We start from the raw sequence: 20,443 nt of genomic DNA, 5'->3' as shown, positions 1-20,443 counted from the left end.
TGCTGGGTTACTTGTATGCTGCTAAGTCACTTCAGTTGTGTCCGACTCTGTGCGACCCCATAGACGGCAGCCCACCAGGCTCCCCCGTCCCTGGGATTCTCCAGGCAAGAACACTGGAGTGGATTGCCATTTCCTTCTCCAATGCATGAAAGTGAAAAGTGAAAGTGAAGTCGCTCAGTCATGTCCGACTCTTAGCGACCCCATGGACTGCAGCCTACCAGGCTCCTCCATCCATGGGATTTTCCAGGCAAGAGCACTGGAGTGGGGTGCCATTGTCTTCTCCAAGGACCCAACGTAGGACCCAACATATCCCTGGTCAACTCTGCCTAGAAGCACAGCTGTTGCCAGTCACTCATTAGAGAGACTGAAAGCAGATTAGAGATGAGAGAAGCCTCCCACACCCCACCTCTCCTTTTGATGCAGACTGTGTGCAGGACGTTGTGTTGTCCGTTATTCCTTCCTTTATGTCCATTGGATTCTCCAGGCAAGGATACTGGAGTGGGTTGCCATTTCCTTCTTCAGGGGATCTTCCTGACCGAAGACTCGAACCTGCATCTCCTGCACTGCAGTCAAATTCTTTACCATCTGAGCCACCAGGGAAGCCCTTTGGTGTTGGTTAAATACTTATCCCTTTGGTGTCAGTTAAATAAGACTTCAAACGTGTTTTCTGGAAGGAGGATGCCGAGCAGGAGGAGTCTAATTTTGGATAAATAAGACATAATAGGTCCTTGGATACATGAATTTGAGAAGTTAGTAGTAGGTAGATAAGTTCTTAAAGCATGATGAAAGTAATATGTGAGATACCAACTTGACTAGTGAGAAGAGGATAATTTGAAAAGGCAAGAGCAGGGACTTCCCTGGTGGTGCAGTGGCTAAGACTCTGCACTCCCAATACAGGAGGTCCAGGTTCAATCCCTGGTCAGGGAATTAGATCCAACATGCCACAGCTAAGACCTGGCACAGATGATAAATAAATAAAACAAATAAATATTTAAAAAAGAAAAGACAAACTATGAAAAATAGTTGTTAGGATGCTATTGTAGCAATCCACTACTGAAGTAGTGAGGCCCCAACTTGCGGTGGTGACAGTAGAATCGCAAGGAAAGGATGAATCAAAAACTACGACATTCATATGAAAATTGATTAAATGCAGGAGAAAAGAAAAACTGGGGAGAAGAAAGAAGTCTGAGGTAACATCAAGATTTTGTGTCTGGGAGAATAAGAAAATGGGAGAAGTGAAAGATGAGCTGGTTCCCTGGTGAATTACAGGTCTGCTGTGCTCAGTGAAAATCTATATTTTGTGTATGAATTAACAGTTTTTAAACATTTAATTGGGCTCAATGGTAAAGAATCCGCCTGCCAATGCAGGAGAGGTGGGTTCGATCCCTGGGTTGGGAAGATCCCCTGGAGAAGGAAATGGCAACCCGCTCCAGCATTCTTGCCTGGGAAATCCCATGGACAGAGAAGCCTGGTAGGCTACAGTCCATTGGATCACAAAAGAGTTAGATACCACTAGCAACTAAACAACAACAAAGATTTAATAGATTTAAATAATATCCTGGGCAAGATGGGTTGCAATATGAAAGTATATTATGATTCTTCTGTTTGAGTTGTATATTTTTTCCATTTGTTTGTTGTTATTTAAAAATGTATAACCAAAAACATGTGTTTTATATTATTTAGGAGAGAATAAGTTACACTTTTCCTGTTCCTCTCATGTTAAAACTATAAAAGAATAACAGTCAAGTATTTTCTTACCTCCAGTAACATGGTGAGTTACAGATATGGGATATATTATGCATTGTCATTATAATATTTTTAATGCATGCGTGCTAGGTCACTTCAGTCGTGTCCAACTCTTTCTGACCCCATGGACTGTAGCCCACCAGGTCCTTTGTCCATGGGGTTCTCCAGGCAAGAATCCTGGAGTGGGTTGCCATGCCCTCCTCCAGGGGATCTTCCCAACCTACGGACTGAACCTGAGTCTCCTGAGGCTCCTGCATTGCAGGCAGATTCTTGACTGATGAGCCACTTAGTTCAGTTCAGTTCAGTCGCTCAGTCGTGTCCGACTCTTTGCTGAGCCACTAGGGAAGCCCAATATTTTTAGTATTTATAATCAATAGAATGTGCTCTTTTCACTTATTGTCTATTATTTTCAGGATAGTGTCTAAAATAAACAAAGACTCACATTTCTCACACCCATGCTTTATACATTTTGTAGAGATTTAACTTTTCTTTTTAAAGAATTTGTCTTATCTATGCTCTACCAGAGTCTATATTATCTTCTTTATGATTTGAAGGTTTGTTTCCCCAAAGAAATTTCACAATAGCTTATGAACAGCTTTTGAAAATATAACAGATCAACCTGTGTTAAATTTTATAATGTAAATGTAGATTTGCCATTATTAGGAGCAGAAATCTTATCATACAAGTAACTGAGTCTGTCTCCAGCATCTGGGTACCATTTACTGAGCCGACTTTGGGGGAGGCATAATTCAAATAAACTATAACTTTTTTCCTTTAAAAATATTTTTATAAACCTATAAAAAAATAGCCCCTAGAGAAGGAAATGGCAACCCACTCCAGTATTGTTGCCTGGAAAATCCCATGGACAGAGGAGCCTGGCGGGCTACAGGTCATGGGGTTGCAGAGTCAGACATGACTAAGTGACTGAGAACACATAAAAATAGCTGATCATGTCATCAGTGAACTTGGTCAAAATGTATCTGACCTATACTGAAAAAACTAAATCTGCCTCTGATCAGTAGAAGCCTTATTTAAATGTTGAATGAGGTGAAATCAGTCTGGCAAAAGGTCAACAGGGGCTGAGATGTAAGCAGGGATATGGGGCAGACCAGCAGGGAAAGGTTTGTGAAAGAAAACTTCCTCAGGGAACTCTGTAAATGCAGCACTTCTTAGACTGAGTCATTTTATGCTCAAGAGTTTGGAGATTTACTCAATTGGCCCCCGATTGGGGAAGGGCAGGGCGTTGTTCAACAGCCCCAAGATCTGCATCTGCGGTCCTCCTAGAGAACTTGTTTGCTTACAGACCCAGAATCTTTCACTGTTGGTATTTGAAGGGGAAGCCACGTGCTCTGGCAAACTTGGATTGATTCCTGAGTAGGAGGATAAAACATAATAATCATAAAATATACAATTTAATGAATGCCTACTGTATTCTGGGACTGCAAGGAGATTAAACCAGTCAATCTTAAAGGATTCAATCCTGAGAATTCACTGGAAGGACAGATGCTGAAGCTCCAATACTTTGGCCACCTGATGTGAAGAGCCAACTCATTAGAAAAGACCCTGAAGCTGGGGAAGATTGAAGGCAGGAGGAGAAGGAGACAACAGAGGATGAGATGGTGGGATGGCATCACTGACTCGATGGACATGAGTTTGAGCGAGTTCTGGGAGATGGTGAAGGACAGGGAAGCCTGGCGTGCTGCAGTCCATGGGGTCACAAAGAGTCAGACAGAACTGAGCAATTGAACAGCAACAATAACTGTATTCTAGGTACTTCCCTTGGCTCAGATGGTAAAGCATCTGCCTGCAATGTGGGAGGTCCGGGTTCGATCCCTGGGTTGGGAAGATCCCCTGGAGAAGGAAATGGCAACCCACTCCAGTATTCTCACCTGGAAAACCCCATGGACGGAGGAACCTGGTAGGCTACAGTCCATGGGGTCGCAAAGAGTCGGTCATGACTGAGCGACTTCACTTCACTTACATACATGCTGTTGCTTAAAACAACCCTTTAATGTAAGTAGACTTTTCATATTACCAATGGGAAAACTGAGGCTCAGAATAGTTGAGTATCTTGCTTACACAGTAAATGGCAGAGTGGAAATTTGAACTCACGTCACACCTGCTCAGAAGCACATGCTTTTTCCATCATTCACATCAACCTCTCTGGTTTGTGAGTGGAATTTGGAAGCAGTAGTGTCCTACTCCTATTTCTGCAATGGAAGAATTTGAATATGTCAAAAATCCATTTACAGCTTTAAGGACTTATTTAACCGTGGATGTCGTGGGAAGAATATTGGACTAAATGTCTAGAGATGGGTGTTCCGTGATGCCCTCAGGGTGGTCTTCTTAGGTTTATCTAAGGTATGGATTCTCAACGTTCAGAGTCACAAGACCCCCTAGTCTGGTGAGAGGATGTAGGACAGGATCCCCCTCTTCCCAGGCAACAGCGTCAGGCGTGGCTCCTCAGAGGGGCTTCTGGTAGCTGTCCACACAGCCCTGCAGGCCTGGTTCTCTTCCACCCCCAGGAGAGGGCTCAGTTCAAGGACAGGAGACTCACATCATGGGGAGGGGAGCTGCCCTACTTTAGCAGCCCCACTTCCTAGAGGGGTAAAATCGCTTGTGACAACTTTATAGGCATATCTTCCAGGTGACTAGAGTCAGCACACTCAAGGAAGCCCAAGGGAGATCAAGTATTTATAGTTCTCACAGCTTCCCAATCAGGAATCATTTTTACCACAAGCAGTACTGCCTGGTAATACAGTCAACACACCTTATTGGTCAGGTTACCAAAGAAACAGAGTTAGAAAGTTAACAGGAGTTCAAACATTCATGCAGAAGTTTTTTGTTAATCTAATGAAAAGAATTTTGTTATCTCTTTATGCATTGGTTCTAATCTAGTTCTCTGCCAAGAACTAGGTATGTTTTGAGCAATCACTTTCTGGGTCTCTAGCCAATCGTCTATAAAATGAGGGCATTTTACTACCACTTCCATTCTTCCATTCTGAATCATATTGTGGTAGAGTGAAAGGAGTCCTGTATTAAAAGTAGAAAATCTAGGTTCTAATTCCTTTAACTCCCTCTCCTACTTATTAGCTATCTAACCTGGGAATAATATTACCTGCTCACAATATTAGGATAAGGATAAAAGATTAGAATACACATGATAAGGCTTTGAAAACTATATGATATTATAAAATATAAATGAAGGCTAACATTTACTGTATACCACTTATGTTACAGACATGTAAGCTATTTTCAAAATAACATGTTAGCTTTAATCTTTACTATAATTAAGTTAACTATTTTTCCTGGGGTCCTCACCCTGAATGTTACAGAGCCCAAATTCCCACAAGATTGCCTTGTTCTAATAGCCCATGTCTTTTCACTGTTACCAGTTTTAGTAATATAATCTGTAATTCTGAAACTATAATTATAAAGATTATTTTTGTTAACTTGAATTAGGCATATTAATAGTAAAAACTGTCTCTTGCTTATATATGCTTTAAAACCTCTCCCTTATTTAAGGATAAATATAAAGATACCTTCCCTGGTGGCTCAAATGGTAAAGAATCTGCCTGAAATGCAGCAACTCAGGCTTCAATCTCTGAGTTGGCAAGATCCCCTGGAGAAGGGAATGGCAACCCAGTCCAGTATTTTTTTTTTTAATTTATTATTTTTATTTGGCTTCATCAGGTCTTAGTCGGAGAATATCGGATCTACTTCCCCAACCAGGGTTCGAACCAGGCACTTTGCACTGGGAGAGTGGAGTCTTAGCCACTGGACTACCAGGGAAGTCCCGACTCCAGTATTCTTGCCTAGAGAATTCCATGGGCAGAAGAGCCTAGTGGGCTACAGTCCATGGGGTTGCAAAAAGTGGGACATGTCTGAGCAACTAACACTTTTACTTTTTTCACTTTCAAGACGTACTCTTCTCTAATTATTGGACTTTTCCTACCCTTCAGAAAAAGTTTGTTATTTCTTAAGACAAGATACATTTTCAAAGGAAAAAGAGCAGCTTACAGCACTGTTTTACATCAAGAGGACTTCCTCTCAGTTTGAGATGGTGTATAGTACTTATTTTGATGTCTTCTATTTTTACTTGACTTTGGCAATTATTCTTCAAAAGCCTAATTCTCTGATAATTTATCTTTATCTATGAAGGTATTTTCTTGGCTATAATATAAGGACACCTTCAATGGGAAATTTTTTATTTGTTCAACGTTTGAAGTGTTGGTTGTGCAACATGCAGTTGGCTGTCATCATGGAGACTTGGGCCCATTCTGTTGACCATTGCCAGTTGCAGACATAGCAGTTTTCTGTGTATCTCATCGATTCACTGAGCATACTTCTCAGATGTAATGGTTTTGCTGGGATTCAGAAAGTTGAAGTGGTTCAGACAAGCAGTAGACCACCAAACAGTGACCATGACTTTTTTTGGTGCAAGTTTGACTTTGGGAAGTGCTTTGGAGCCTCTTCTTGGTCCAGTCACTGAGGGTCTTTGCCAATGGTCATATAAAATCCACATTTCGTTGCACATCACAAGCTGATCAAGAAATGGTTGCCATTAAAAAGATGAGGTAAGGGAGAGATTATCTTATTTTCCATGCTGAAATACTAGAGCATTATTAACAGCTACATTTGTCTGTTCACAGTCATTTTATTAAATCCTCTAATTCTGATAGTTTGCTAATTTATTTGGATTTAATACTCACACAATGATGTCACATTTTGGCCTTATCATTTCCAACAGCTACTTCTTGTGTGTGTGTGTGTGTGTTTTCCCATCAATACTTTCTAAAGATAGGAAGAAATGGTGAAAATGAGTCTCCTTGTAATATGCCTGAACTGAAAAAGAATAACTGTGGAGCAGAGGTCACAAACTCTTAATGCCTGCGGGCCAGGCATGTTACTTAACCTAGTCAAGTGTTTCGGCAGCGCCCCCTTGTGGAAGCTGCACTACAGCACCGTGATTTTCCAAGTTTGCAACTACTGCAATTCAAAATTTTTGAATACAATGTGTGAGACAGATATAGTAGTAGGGCTACTAGTTTATGGTCTCTGCTCTAGGATTTTGAGCATAACTTTGACTTTTTTAAAACATAGTTTTTCATTATCTTACCGGGTTACTGTAAATAGCTCTTGGTTCCACAGCAGTTGCTGATGTGTTGTTTGTAGCATTTATTTAAAATCTGAATGTGCTTAAAATGGAAATAAAAAATTATTGAGATAATACTTACAGCTACACATTGGAAATAATAGCTTCTAGTAAATGCCATCAGGCAACATGCCTGCTTGGTTCATCATTCAATATTTTAGAGTAATTATTATTAATCACTTTAGAAAGAAAAAATAGCCCTGGTAAAGTTTTTTATTAATTTGGTTTAAGTCTTAGTTTCAGTTAAATTTTCTAATGTCTTTAGCAAAAGAAAAACAAATTAGATATATTGAGAGATAAATCAACTCATGAAAGAGTTAAGGAACTTCAAAAGGGATATAAATCACATAACCTAGGAAATGTTTTTCTTTTCAAGTCTGTTGAATCTTTGGTACTTAACTTTTTTTGCAGCTACACTAAAAACACACACACACAAACTCTCAAAAACTGTTCTGCTGACTCATCTAAACGTAGCCATCTGTCTCCTAGGTAGCAAGGCATTTACTGATCCCCTAAGAATAGTCAGAAACTTAATGGGCTTACAGGAGCCAGGAATCAATAAGGAAGCAAGAAAAGAGAAACCTGTAGCCAACTGGAGCCTGCAGGTCTTCTTCAAAGCTAGTTTCTACTGTGTATCACCAACACATTGTTGTCCTGTGGGAAGGTAAGCAATGTGGTTACATTTCCCAGTCCCTCAAGGGAATCGCAAATCAAGATTTTTATGTAAAATTTCCCAACTTTTAAACTATGCAGCCAAAGGTAATAGGTCAATCACCTGGATTTGATCCTCAAATTAGCAGTTTGCAACCTCAAATCAGAAGACAAAAAGTTCCTCCTGCTAAGGGACCTAAAGGGCTTCTCTGATAACTCAGTTGGTAAAGAATCTGCCAGCAATGCAGAAGACCCCGGTTGGATTCCTGGGTCAGGACGATCTGCTGGAGAAGGTAAAGGCTACCCACTCCAGTATTCTGACCTGGAGAATTCCATGGACTGATTAGTCCATGGGGTTGCAAAGAGTTGGACTGAACTGAGCTACTTTCACTTTCACCGAACCTAAGAGGCTAAATATGCAGAAATCAGAAGCATGTTGATTACTAGAAAGTTAACTGATACTAGCAGTCCAACACGATGAAATCTCTGTTCATTTGCCTTTTAAAATGTCTTTTGAAAATGCAGCTCTCAGCCAAGCATGCACACATGCAGTTTATCAAACAAGCCAACATCCATTTAGTGCTTGTTGTATTATTTAGCGTTTTAAAACTCAAGAAGTGAAGGCCATTATGAATTTTCAGATTATACCACACTTAGGGCAGAAAGCGAAGGACTAAAGAGCCTTGTCATGAAAATGAAAGAGGAAAGTGAAAAAGTTGGTTTAAAACTCAACATTCAGAAAACTAAGATCATGGCATCTGGTCCCATCACTTCATGGCAAATATATGGGAAAACAATGGAAACAATGACAGACTTTATTTTCTTAGGCTCCAAAATCACTGCAGATGGTGATGGCAACCATAAAATTAAAAGACGCTTGCTCTTTGGAAGAAAAGTTATGAGCCACCTAGACAACATATTAAAAAGCAGAGATAATACTTTCCCAACAAAGGTCCATCTAGTCAAAGCTATGGTTTTTCCAGTAGTCATGTATGGATGTGAGCATTCAACCATAAAGGCTGAGCGCCAAAGAATTGATGCTTTTGAACTGTGGTGTTGGAGAAGACTCTTGTGAGTCCCTTGGACAGTAACGAGATCCAACCAGTCCATCCTAAATGAATTCAGTCCTGAATATTCATTGGAAAGACTGATGCTGAAGCTGAAACTCCAGTACTTTGGCCACCTGATGCAAAGAACTGACTCACTGGAAAAGACGCTGATGCTGGGAAAGATTGAAGTCAGGAGGAGAAGGGGACAACAGAGGATGAGATGGTTGGATGGCATCACTGACTCGATGGACATGAGTTTGAGTAGGCTCCTGGAACTGGTGATGGACAGGGAGGCCTGGTGTGCTGCAGTCCATGGGGTCGCAAAGAGTTGGACACGACTGAGCGACTGAACTAAACTGAACTGACTCCCTAATTCCAGTAGAGGACATTGAACTTCCCAGGTCAGGATAGAAGTGATTACGCCCCCTTCTGTCTCAGAAGAGAAATGCAACAGAAAACAGTAGAGGGAAACACTTGTGCCAAAGTATGAGGCGGACATGACTGAGCGCGGGCGAGCGCGCGTGTGCGCACGCACGCACGCACGCACGCACACACACACACACGCACACACACACACACGCACACACACACACACACACACACTCAAGGACTGAAGTCTTTTTGAAGTGACTAGAAAATTGGAATTTCAGTAGGTATCCATCTTGATTGACTGCATACATGAAGAGTTCTGAGGATGGATGCTTGCAATCTATTATGCAGGGGGGTCCACAATGTATTCTGAGTGCACAGCCAGTTCTTCCTTGAGCTATCATCGCTAACATTTCAGAGTTAATAGGCCCAATATCTGTGCAGCTTTGGTTATTTCTGTATGGAAGACATAGTGCACAAGTAATTACTCTTTTTTAGGTGACTGGATGTGAGAAGATGTGACTGTCACAATTTAACTAAGAGAAACTGAGGGAAGGTGGAAAGCAAAGAAGATATAAAGAATGACCTGGACCCTCCAATTTGACCTAGAGCAGCCCTGATCACATCATACAAATTATCTCATGAATCTTTTAGCCACATGTTTCATTAGCTGTCAATTGCTATTAAAAAGACAGAGGATCAAGTAAAGGATATCCAAGTATTGTTCCATGCTTATAATCCTATGATTTTTTCCTCCAATTTTATAGAATATGTGTGAGGTTTTTAGCTTTTAATATAGCATGAGTAAAATCTACATATTAAACAGTTGGTAGATAGCAAAACTGTCATATTGGATCCTTATTCTGTTAACACGTAAATCTGTTGCTAAACTATATGGTTGGATAATACAAACTTTTAACTTTCAGAATAAAGATTGGACATTTGTACATCATGTTTACAAGCAGCAACAAACTATGGCTTTTTAAAACAAATTAACAGAATATACTTAGCACTATGTATTATAATATGCTGTTAATAATATGACTCCTATAGAATTATTGTATTCATTGTATTTGGGGGTGGGTGGGACTGCTTTGCAAATGTGATTAAGGACTTTAGGATGGAGAGATTATCCTAGATTATGTGACTGAGCCCTAAATGCCACCCCAAGTGTCCTTATAAGAGAAATGCAGAGGGAGATGTGATAAAAGACACAGAAGAGAAGACTCAGAAGAGAGGGAAGACACGTGACCATGAACGTTGACCATGAGGGAGACAGAAGTGAGGTGGCCATGAGCCAGGGACACCTGTGGCCACTAGAAGCTAGAAAAGTGAGGGACAGATTCTCTCCCTTAGAGCCTCTGGAGGGAGCACCGTCTTGTTGACATGTTGGTTCCACACTTCTGGCCTCGAGGGTAAGAGGTGGCTTTGGGTTGTTCTAAGCCACACAATTTATGGTAATTTGTTAGGAAGCTCTAGGAAACTAATACAGTACCTTAGTCACACAACTTTCTGGTGTGTTTCTAGAACTTCTACTGTTTTTAAATTTCTTAGTCTTCCATTGATGCTTATATATATTTGTTCTATAGTAGAAACTCAAACAAGCACTCAAGAGAGGACTATCATATTTTGGAATTACAGAGGTTTTCGTCTGTAATGAGAAATGACAATGCTTCCTGATCTTGGGAAAAGAGGTTTCTGTTTTTGTTTTGTTTTGGCTGTCTTAAGCTTTCATTGCTGTGTGCAGGTTTTCTCTTGTTGCAGCAAGTGGGGGCTACTCTATTATTGTGGAGCACGGACTCTAGACCATGCAGGGATTGAACCCACAGCCCCTGCGTTGGCAGGCAGATTCTTAACCACTGGACCACCAGAGAAGCCTGACAAATGAGGTTTTGATTGTGGATTTTTTCTTCAGATCACATTGCTTAACTATGTAGAACTTTGTAGCTATTAAGAACTTTATATAACTGATAAAAGCAGATACCATATGTCATCCTGTCATTGAAGGCTAATTTACATGCTGAAAAATGACAAAAAAGTGGTGGGTAACACATTAAAAAAATATTAATAGCATTAAAAATTATAATACAGTAAGAAATTGTAAGCCCCAAAATGAAAACAAAACAAAAAACAGTTATCCAGAAGAGAAGGACAGAACCAAAGCCTAGGACAGTAGCAGGGACTCTAATAGGACAGAGCTACCCTGGAAGCTCAGCTTTTTAAGAATCTGCCTGCAATGCAGGAGACCCTGGTTCGATTCCTGGGTTGGGAAGATCCCCTGGAGGAGGGCATGGCAATCCACTCCAGTATTCTTGCCTGGAGAATCCCCATGGACAGAGGAGCCTGGTGGGCTACAATCCACGGGGGGCTCACAAAGAGTCAGACTCGACTGAACGACTTAACACAAAGCACGAATAGGACAGGATGACCAAGAAGTGGAACAGCCCTCATGGAAACACGGCCAGTTTTCAAATCACCTGGGTTGACAAAGTTTAAACTTGCTTTAAAGTAACTCGGAATTAGCAGTAACCCCAAAACCTGGCAGAGGCAAACGCAACTCCTCTGAAGTGAGTTCAGCTCAGTCTCTTGGTCGTGTCCAACTCTTTGCGACCCCATGGACTGCAGCACACAAGGTTTCCATGTCCATCACCAACTCCCGGAGCTTGCTCAAACTTACATCCATGAGTCGGTGATGACATCCAACCATTTCATCCTTTGCTGTCCCCTTCTTGTTTCCTCCCCTTCTTTGCTGCCTTCAATCCTTCCCAGCATCAGGGTCTTTTCCAGTGAGTCAGTTCTTCACATCAGGTGGCCAAAGTATTGGAGCTTCAGCTTCAGCACCAGTCATTCCAATGAATATTCAGGACTGACTTCCTTTAGGATGGACTGGTTTGATCTCCTTCCTGTCCAAGGGACTCTCAAGAGTCTTCTCCAACACCACAGTTCAAAAGCATCAATTCTTTGGCACTCAGCTTTCTTTGTGGTCCAACTCTCACACCCATACATAACTACTGAAAAAACCATAGCTTTGTCTAGATGGAGCTTTGTAGGGAAAGTAGTCTCTGCTTTTTAATATGCAGGCTAGGTTGGTCATAGCTTTCCTTTCAAGGACCATAGCTTTTCTTCCAAGGTGCTTTACTTTTTCTGAAGTAAAGCACCTCAATTCTTGGCCTCAGGCCATTTCCACAAATAGTTTTTCAAGTACAATGTCCAAGCTGAAGAATAACAGGATCCCTCCCTCAAAAAAAAAAAAAAAAAAAATTGGACTCTATCAGCAAAACTAAGCAGAAATAACAAACCAAAACATACCCACAAAGTCTTCAGGCATTGGATTTATCAGATACACGCTATATAACAGCTGTGCAAACTAATTTTAAGTGAATGAGGAACAAGAGTGACAATATTGCTAGGAAAAAAGGGTTAGATAACTGGATAATAGGTTGTTACAACAAAGAAATCCAGTAAGAACACAAACAATGTCAGACTAGAAAGAGAAAACGATGGAAAATACAGAACATACGTAGACTTAGATGAAGATGAAGCAATACAAAAATCTAAAATACAATTAGATGGAGTACCCCAAAGGGAGGATAAGAGGGCAGAGGGCAATATTCAAAGAAATGATGGATAACGTCAAGCACATGATGAAAAACAGCCGTTCTGACTCCAGAAGCTCAACACATCCCAAGCAATACAAGTAAAAAGTGAAATAAATAGTGAAACTAAAGAAAATCAAAATATAAAGAATTAAAAAGCAGCCAGGGAAAATAAAATGTATCATTCTCAAAAAGGCAAACATTAGTAGCAATTAGAAATCATCTGATTTCTTCAGAACAAAAGGAAGAAGACAATTGAAAATATCTTTAATATATTTAAAAGAAAATAACCACCAACCTAGAATTTTACAGCAACCAAAATTATCTATCAGAGATAAGGAAAAAAATAATTTTCATACAAAAACTAAGAGAGTTTCGCCAAGTGCACAATCTCACTAAAGGACTATAAAAAGAAGTATCTTTCAGGCAAAAAGAAAATGATCCCAGATGGAAGGTCTGAGTCGGCAGAAAAATTAAAGGGTAAAAAGTTAACAGATTTTTGTTCAGTCGCTCAGTCATGTCTGACTCTGAGACCCCATGGACTGCAGCACGCCAGGCTTCCCTGTCCTTCATCATCTCCCGGAGCTTGCTCAAACTCATGTCCATTGAGCAGTGATGCCATCCAATCATCTCATCCTCTGTCACCCCCTTCTCCTCCTGCCCTCAATCATCCCCAGCATCAGGGTCTTTCTAATGAGTCGGCTCTTCGAATCAGGTGGCCAAAGTACTGGAGTTCACTTCAGCATCAGTCCTTCCAATGAACATTCAGGAACTGATTTCCTTTAGGACTTACTGGTTTGATCTCCTAGCAGTCCAAAAGGACTCTCAAGAGTCTTCTCTAACATCACAGTTAGAAAGTATCCATTCTTCGGCGCTCAGCTTCATTATGGTCCAACTCTCACATCCATACATGGCTACTGGAAAAACCATTGTTGTTCAGTCGCGTCCAACTCCTTGTGACTCCATGGACTGCAGCATGCCAGGCTTCCCTGTCCTTCACCATCTCCCAGAGCTTGCTCGAAGTCATGTCCAGTGAGTTAGAAAAACCACAGCACTGACTGTATGGACTTTGTTGGCAAAATGATGTCTCTGCTTTTTAATACACCGTCTAGGTTTGTCATAGCTTTTCTTCCAAGGAGCAAGCATCTTTTAACTTCATGACTGCAGTCACCATCCACAGTGATTTTGGAGCTTAAGAAAATCTGTCACTGCTTCCACTTTTCCCCCATCTATTTGCTGTGAAGTGATGGGACAAGATGCAATGATTTTACTTTTTTGAATGTTGAGTTTTAAGCCAGGTTTTATGGTTAAAGTGTGGGGTTGCTGATAAGGGTAGGGTGTGTGCAGGGTCTCCTTTAATCTGGCCTCAGGTGGTCTCTGCAGTGAAGAATCCAACATCTTCCTTTTGTTGGGTGTATTAGTGACAGATGACACTATGATCTCTTCATTTCCAAGGCAAACCATTCAATATCACGGTAATCCAAGTCTATGCCCCGACCAGTAATGCTAAACAAGCTGAAGTTGAATGGTTCTATAAAGACCTACAAGACCTTCTAGAATTAACACCCTAAAAAGATGTCCTTTTCATTATAGGGGACTGGAATGCAAAAGTAGGAAGTCAAGAAACACCTGGAGTAACAGGCAAATTTGGCCTTGGAGTACGGAATGAAGCAGGGCAAAGGCTAATAGAGTTCTGCCAAGAGAATGCACTGGTCATAGCAAACACCCTCTTCCAAGAACGCAAGAGAAGACTCTACACATGGACATCACCAGATGGTCAACACCAAAATCAGATTGATTATATTCCTTGGAGCCAAAGACGGAGAAGCTGTATACAGTCAGCAAAAACAAGACCGGGAGCTGACTGTGGCTCAGATCATGAACTCCTTATGCCAAATTCAGACTTAAATTGAAGAAAGTAGGGAAAACCACTAGACCATTTAGGTATGACCTACATCAAATCCCTAACAACATACAGTAGATGTGAGAAATAGATTTAAGGGACTAGGTCTGACAGAGTGCCTGATGAACTATGGACAGAGGTTCGCGACATTGCACAGGAGACAAGGAGCAAAACCATCCCCAAGGAAAAGAAATGCAAAAAAGCAAAATGGCTGTCTGAGGAGGTCTTCTGTGAAACGAAGAGAAGCGAAAAGCAAAGGAGAAAAGGAAAGATATACCCACTTGAATGCAGAGTTCCAAAGAATAGCAAGAAGAGATAAGAAAGCCTTCCTCAGTGATCAGTGCAAAGAAATCGAGGAAAAGAATAGAATGGGAAAGACTAGAGCTCTCTTCAAGAAAATTAGAGATACCAAGGAAACATTTCATGCAAAGATGGGCTCAATAAAGGACAGAAATGGTATGGACCTAACAGAAGCAGAAGATATTAAGAGGTGGCAAGAATACACAGAAGAACTGTACAAAAAGATCTTCACAACCCAGATATCACAATGGTGTGATCACTCACCTAGAGCCAGACATCTTAGAGTGAGAAGTCAAGTGGGTCTTAGGAAGCATCACTATGAACAAAGCTAGTGGAGGTGATAGAATTCCAGTTGAGTTATTTCAAATCCTGAAAGATGATGCTGTCAGAGTGCTGCACTCAATATGCCAGCAAACTTGGAAAACTCAGCAGTGGCCACAGGACTGGAAAAGGTCAATTTTCATTCCAATCCCTAAGAAAGGCAATTGCACTCATCTCACATGCCAGCAAAGTAATACTCAAAATTCTCCAAGCCAGGCTTTAGCAATACATGAACTGTGAACTTCCAGATGTTCAAGCTGGTTTTAGAAAAGGCAGAGGAACCCAAGATCAAATTGCCAACATCTGCTGGATCATCGAAAAAGCAAGAGAGTTCAAGAAAAACATCTATTTCTGCTTTATTGACTATGCCAAAGCCTTTGACTGTGTGGATCACAATAAACTGTGGACAATTCTGAAAGAGATAGGAATACCAGACCACCTGACCTGCCTCTTGAGAAATCTGTATGCAGGTTAGGAAGCAATAGTTAGAACTGGACATGGAACAACAGACTGGTTCCAAATAGGAAAAGGAGTATGTCAAGGCTGTATATTGTCACCCTCCTTATTTAACTTATATGCAGAGTACATCATGAGAAATGCTGGGCTGGATGAAGCACAAGCTGGAGTCAAGATTTCTGGGAGAAATATCAATATCCTCAGATATGCAGATGACAGCACCCTCATGGTAGAAAGTGAAGAAAGAGCCTCTTGATGAAAGTGAAAGAGGAGAGTGAAAAAGTTGGCTTAAAACTCAACATTCAGAAAACTAAGATCATGGCATCCGGTCCCATCACTTCATGGCAAATAGATGGAGAAACAGTGGAAACAGCGGCGGACTTTATTTTCTTGTGCTCCAAATTCACTGCAGATAGTGACTACAGCCATGAAATTAAAAGACACTTACCCCTTGGAAGGAAAGCTATGACCAACCTAGACAGCATAGTAAAAAGCAGAGACATTACTTTGTCAACAAAGGTCCGTCTAGTCAAGGCTGTGGTTTTTCCAGTAGTCGTGTATGGATGTGAGATTTGGACTGTGAAGAAAGCTGAGTGCAGAAGAATTGATGCTTTTGAACTGTGGTGTTGGAGAAGACTCTTGAGATTCCCTTGGACTGCAAGATCAAACCAGTCCATCCTAAAGGAAATCAGTCCTGAATGTTCATTGGAAGGATTGATGTTGAAGCTGCAACTCCAATACTTTGGCCACCTGATGCGAAGAGCTGACTCATTTGAAAAGACCCTGATGCTGGGAAAGACTGAGGGCAGGAGAAGGGGACAACAGAGGATGAGATGGTTGGATGGCATTACCAACTCAATGGACATGAGTCTGGGTAAACTCTGGGAGTTGGTGATGGACAGGGAGGCCTGGCGTGCTGCAGTCCATGGGGTCGCAAAGAGTCGGACACGACTGAGTGATTGAACTGAACTGAGCTTAGTTACAGAAGGCGCTTAAAGAAATTTTGTGTATGCCTTGAGGCAACCCTGCCCCAGGGCTGCACTAATGCTTTCTTGGCTTTTTTTTTTTTCCTCCTGTCTGTATCCCCTCCCTTCCCTGATGAGCAACTGTTTCAATGTGCCCTTTAAGACTCAGGGAAGGTGATAGAGGTTGGAATCTATTCCCTGAAAACAAGGCACAGGGGACACAGAAAGTCTTCTGTGCCCAGAAGCCCCACAGGGTCCTGCTGGTTTCAGAACTAGGCCTTGTAAATTTGGCTAATGGGACTGAAGAACTAAATTTTAAATCTTACTTAATTTTAATTAATTTGAACTGTGAATTTTAATTAATTTGAACTGTGAATTTTAATTAATTTGAACTGTGGTGTTGGAGAAGACTCTTGAGTGTCCCTTGGACTGCAGGGAGATCCAACCAGTCAATCCTATGGGAAATCAGTCCTGAATATTCACTGGAAGGACTGATGCTGAAGTTGAAACTCCAATACCTTGGCCACCTGATGCGAATAACTAATTCATTGGAAAAGACCCCGATGCTGGGAAAGATTGAGGGTGAGAGGAGAAGGGGACGGCAGAGGATGAGATGGTTGGATGGCATCACTGACTCAATGGACATGAGCTTGAGCAAGCTCTGGGAGTTGGTGATGGACAGGAAGGCCTGGCATGCTGCAGTCCATGGGGGTCACAGAGTCAGACAGGACTGAACTAAATTTTAATTAATTTTTAAATTTTAAAAATGATATTTGATTTTTGGGAAAAAAGTATATTTGATGTAACTTTAGTTTGTGAATCTACTTTTTCAGCTGTAAATTTAGTGAAACCTAAACCCACAGGGAGGAGGCCTCCAAGAGTTGGGCACAACTGAGCGACTGAACTGAACTGAACTGAAACCCACATCATACATTTCCAATGAAGATTCAGCATCTAAAGAGAAATTGACACTCAAGGTAAAGTTAATATCACTTTTTGAACTTAGCATGAAAATAATCATTCAAAATATCTCATTAATTTTATACTGAATATTTTGCATTCAACTGTCAGCTGAAAAAGACACCGTGTAAAAGCTGTGAGTTAAGTTCTATTCAGAGATCTTAATTGATGGCTATAGACCTTGCGACAGGCTCTTAGCGCTAAAGTACTGCTCCAAAGTTAGAAGGGAGGTGCCAGGAATACATACAAACTTTTTGCTAGGAAAAGCATTCCTAGTGAAGCATAAAAAGATTACTGTAAATCACAAATAACAGACATCTTGAGTTAATGATTTTAGCGCTTTTCTACTTTGGGGAGAAGATGTTAGAATCTAGTGGTCATAGAAATTTTTCCATAGATATGTGTATCTTATTTTTCTTGGAGCCAGTGAATCCAAACCACAGAATACTTGCCGTTTTCCCCCATCCTGAATTCCCCTCAGGGTGCAGTCTTGGGGACACTGCAGTGGCTAATGCTTGGAATCTTGCAGAACTGGCATGGCAGGCTTTTTTTTTCTTAACACATTAAAAACACAAGTTTGAGCAATTGCTTCATACTTTTAAAGGAGTGGCTACCTTAACGCTACATATGAAACTCACCTTTTTCCCCCAGTGGCCAGCAATGACCTAGATGGCCCGGCAAATAATAAAAAGCCCTGTAAAATGGCAACTATTGTTTGTATGATAGGAATGAGAACGTCATTCTTCCGTGAAGATTAACAGCGCTTAACATTGAACGTTGAAAATTACTCAATATGATTATACAGTACCCCATTTGTCTCTGTAAAACCCTTAAGTTCTTTTCGCAACATGAAGAGCTAGAAAACAATTCTGACAAAGGACAGAGGAACAAAGGTAGCAGCTATTATAAGTGGAGGATCTAGACCTGTGATTTCAAGCTTGGTCCCACGACCAGAAGTAGAAAACTGCCCCCGGGCCCCAGACTCGCACCGCAGTGCTTGCCCCAGAGCAACACCCAGGACCGGCGGCTGACCTCCCGGCCTAAAAACTTTTCTATTTCTTCCTAAAGGAAAAGGGCCCGAGGCCAGAAGGCTCCGGCGCTACCGACCTCTGCGCTCCGGGTGCCCAGTCCAGCCCCAAAGGCGGCTCGGACAGGATACTCGCGGAGGCGGGCGGGCATGGGAGGACCCCAGGCCTAAGCCGCCTGATGCCCGCCGGGATCGGCGTCTGGACCGCGAGCCTTCGGTGAACACGGCTGCGGGCTCCAGAACCCCAGACGCCGAACGCCCCGCGGGCAAAGAGCGTCGTAACGCGCAGCAGCCAGAGACGGGCTCCACGCCCTTTCGAATCCGGAGCGGGGCTGATGACGAACACAGGGCGCGACGGACGCACACCCGCCCTGCGCTCGCACGGCGGTGCGTGCGGGGAGCGCGAGGGAGACCCGGCTCGTCACCGGCGCGACCAGCGTTCCGCCTCCTCCGCTCCCTGCTCTCCCGCCACCTCGGCAACCCGGGGCCCGCCTCCCGCCTCCATCCGAGGCCTCCGCCGCTGCGAGGCTCACAGCTTCGTTCCCGTCTCTTTAAATGGTGGGGCCAGCGGGCCGCCCCTGCAGCCGCTGCCTGGGTGGCCCCGCGCGCCACTATTGAGGGGCGAACCAAGATGGCGGCGGCTTTGGCTCGGTGAGGAAGACGGAAGAGGCGGCGGCGGCGGCGGCGGAGGGATAGGGACTCCCGGTAGCCAGAAGCGCTCGTGCGCTTGGGGGCTCTCGGAGTCTCCCGCGCAGTGGTAGCAGTTGCAGCGGGACCGGGCGCCCGTCGGCTTCGGACATTTGAAGCAGGCGAGTGGAGCACAGCCTCCAGCTGCGGTGGCAGGGCCAGGTATAAGGAAGGAAAACATGGCGGCGGCGGCCTGAGGAGGCGGCGGCGGCGCGGGAAGCGGCTTGGCTGAGATCATGGCGGAGGCGGGAGCACGGCAGTGACCCGCGCCCCGAGTTCCTAGCGCGGCGGAGCGGGAAGCTGCGAAGCGCTGCACGCCCCGATTGGGGCGGCAGGGCTCCCCGGGCCTGGACAATAGCGACGAGGAGCCAGAGGCGAGGAAAGGCGGGGACCAGAACTCGGCCCCGCGGCGGGCCATGCGTGCGGCAGCGCGGCTCCGGGGCGGCCAGCAGCGGCAGTGAGGCCGAGGAGCCCTCGGGTCGCGGGCGTGCTCCCGCCTTCCCCGGACCCCCTTCCCGGGCGACTCCGGCGGGGCCCGGCCCCCAGGCGGCAAGATGACCGACACCCGACGTCGGGTGAAGGTTTACACCCTCAACGAGGACCGGCAGTGGGACGACCGGGGCACCGGACATGTGTCGTCCGGCTACGTGGAGCGCCTGAAGGGCATGTCTCTGCTTGTCAGGGCCGAGAGTGACGGTGAGTGAATCCTTCGTCTCCCCGGCGTCCCTGGGCCACCTCCCCGATTCTTTGGAAACCCTGGGCCGCTCCTTGGGAGGACGAAGAGGGCGGCTGGGGCTACAGCTGCCGCCTTCTCGGGGCAGGGCGGGCCCCCGCACCCCTGTACTCCCGGAACTGCCCGGCGAGCTCTCAGAGTGTTTCGGTCTCTGAGCGCCCGGTCGCGTTTGAGCAGAGCTGCTTGGGAGTGTGGCGAGGTCGGGGACGTGGGCGCGGGAGTCCGGAGCGGCTGTTCCTGTGCACCAGAGTGACCTTGAGAAAGGTACTGATTAAACCGATCTTCTGCCTTAGTTCATCCATCTGTAGAGCAGGCATGAAACTTTTCTCGGAGCTAAGAAAGTTCTTAACAGTTTCGCCTTTTGGAACAAGAATATTTTGTTGTACTCCCCCGCCCCCCGCCCAAACACATTATTACTGCTGCATCTTTTCGATCCTGTTGCAGGTTGGCAGCGCTGGTTCATGGATCTGGCAACTGTGCACTAGGCAGAGAAAATATTTCTTTGCGTAAGAAGATAGATGGGTG

At 43.6% G+C, this 20,443-nt stretch overlaps 2 protein-coding genes across 3 annotated transcripts in view; one reads left to right on the top strand and one right to left on the bottom strand.

The window, feature by feature from the left end:
- LOC122706523 (translation initiation factor IF-2-like) overlaps positions 1-20,443 on the bottom strand; it is a 162,386-nt gene that overhangs the window by 75,124 nt on the left and 66,819 nt on the right. The gene's annotated exons all lie outside the window — the stretch shown is intronic.
- Positions 18,888-20,443, top strand: part of PPP4R3A (protein phosphatase 4 regulatory subunit 3A) — a 35,906-nt gene continuing 34,350 nt past the window's right edge. For both annotated transcript variants that reach the window (XM_043921751.1, XM_043921750.1), the window contains exon 1: positions 18,888-19,881. In XM_043921751.1, the coding sequence (XP_043777686.1) occupies positions 19,740-19,881 (142 nt within the window). In that variant the 5' untranslated portion in view covers positions 18,888-19,739. The remainder of the gene's footprint in view (positions 19,882-20,443) is intronic.

This window comes from Cervus elaphus, chromosome 13 (genome assembly GCF_910594005.1).
Source record: "Cervus elaphus chromosome 13, mCerEla1.1, whole genome shotgun sequence".
NCBI lineage: Eukaryota > Metazoa > Chordata > Mammalia > Artiodactyla > Cervidae > Cervus > Cervus elaphus.
This window is presented reverse-complemented; position numbering and strand designations above follow the sequence as displayed.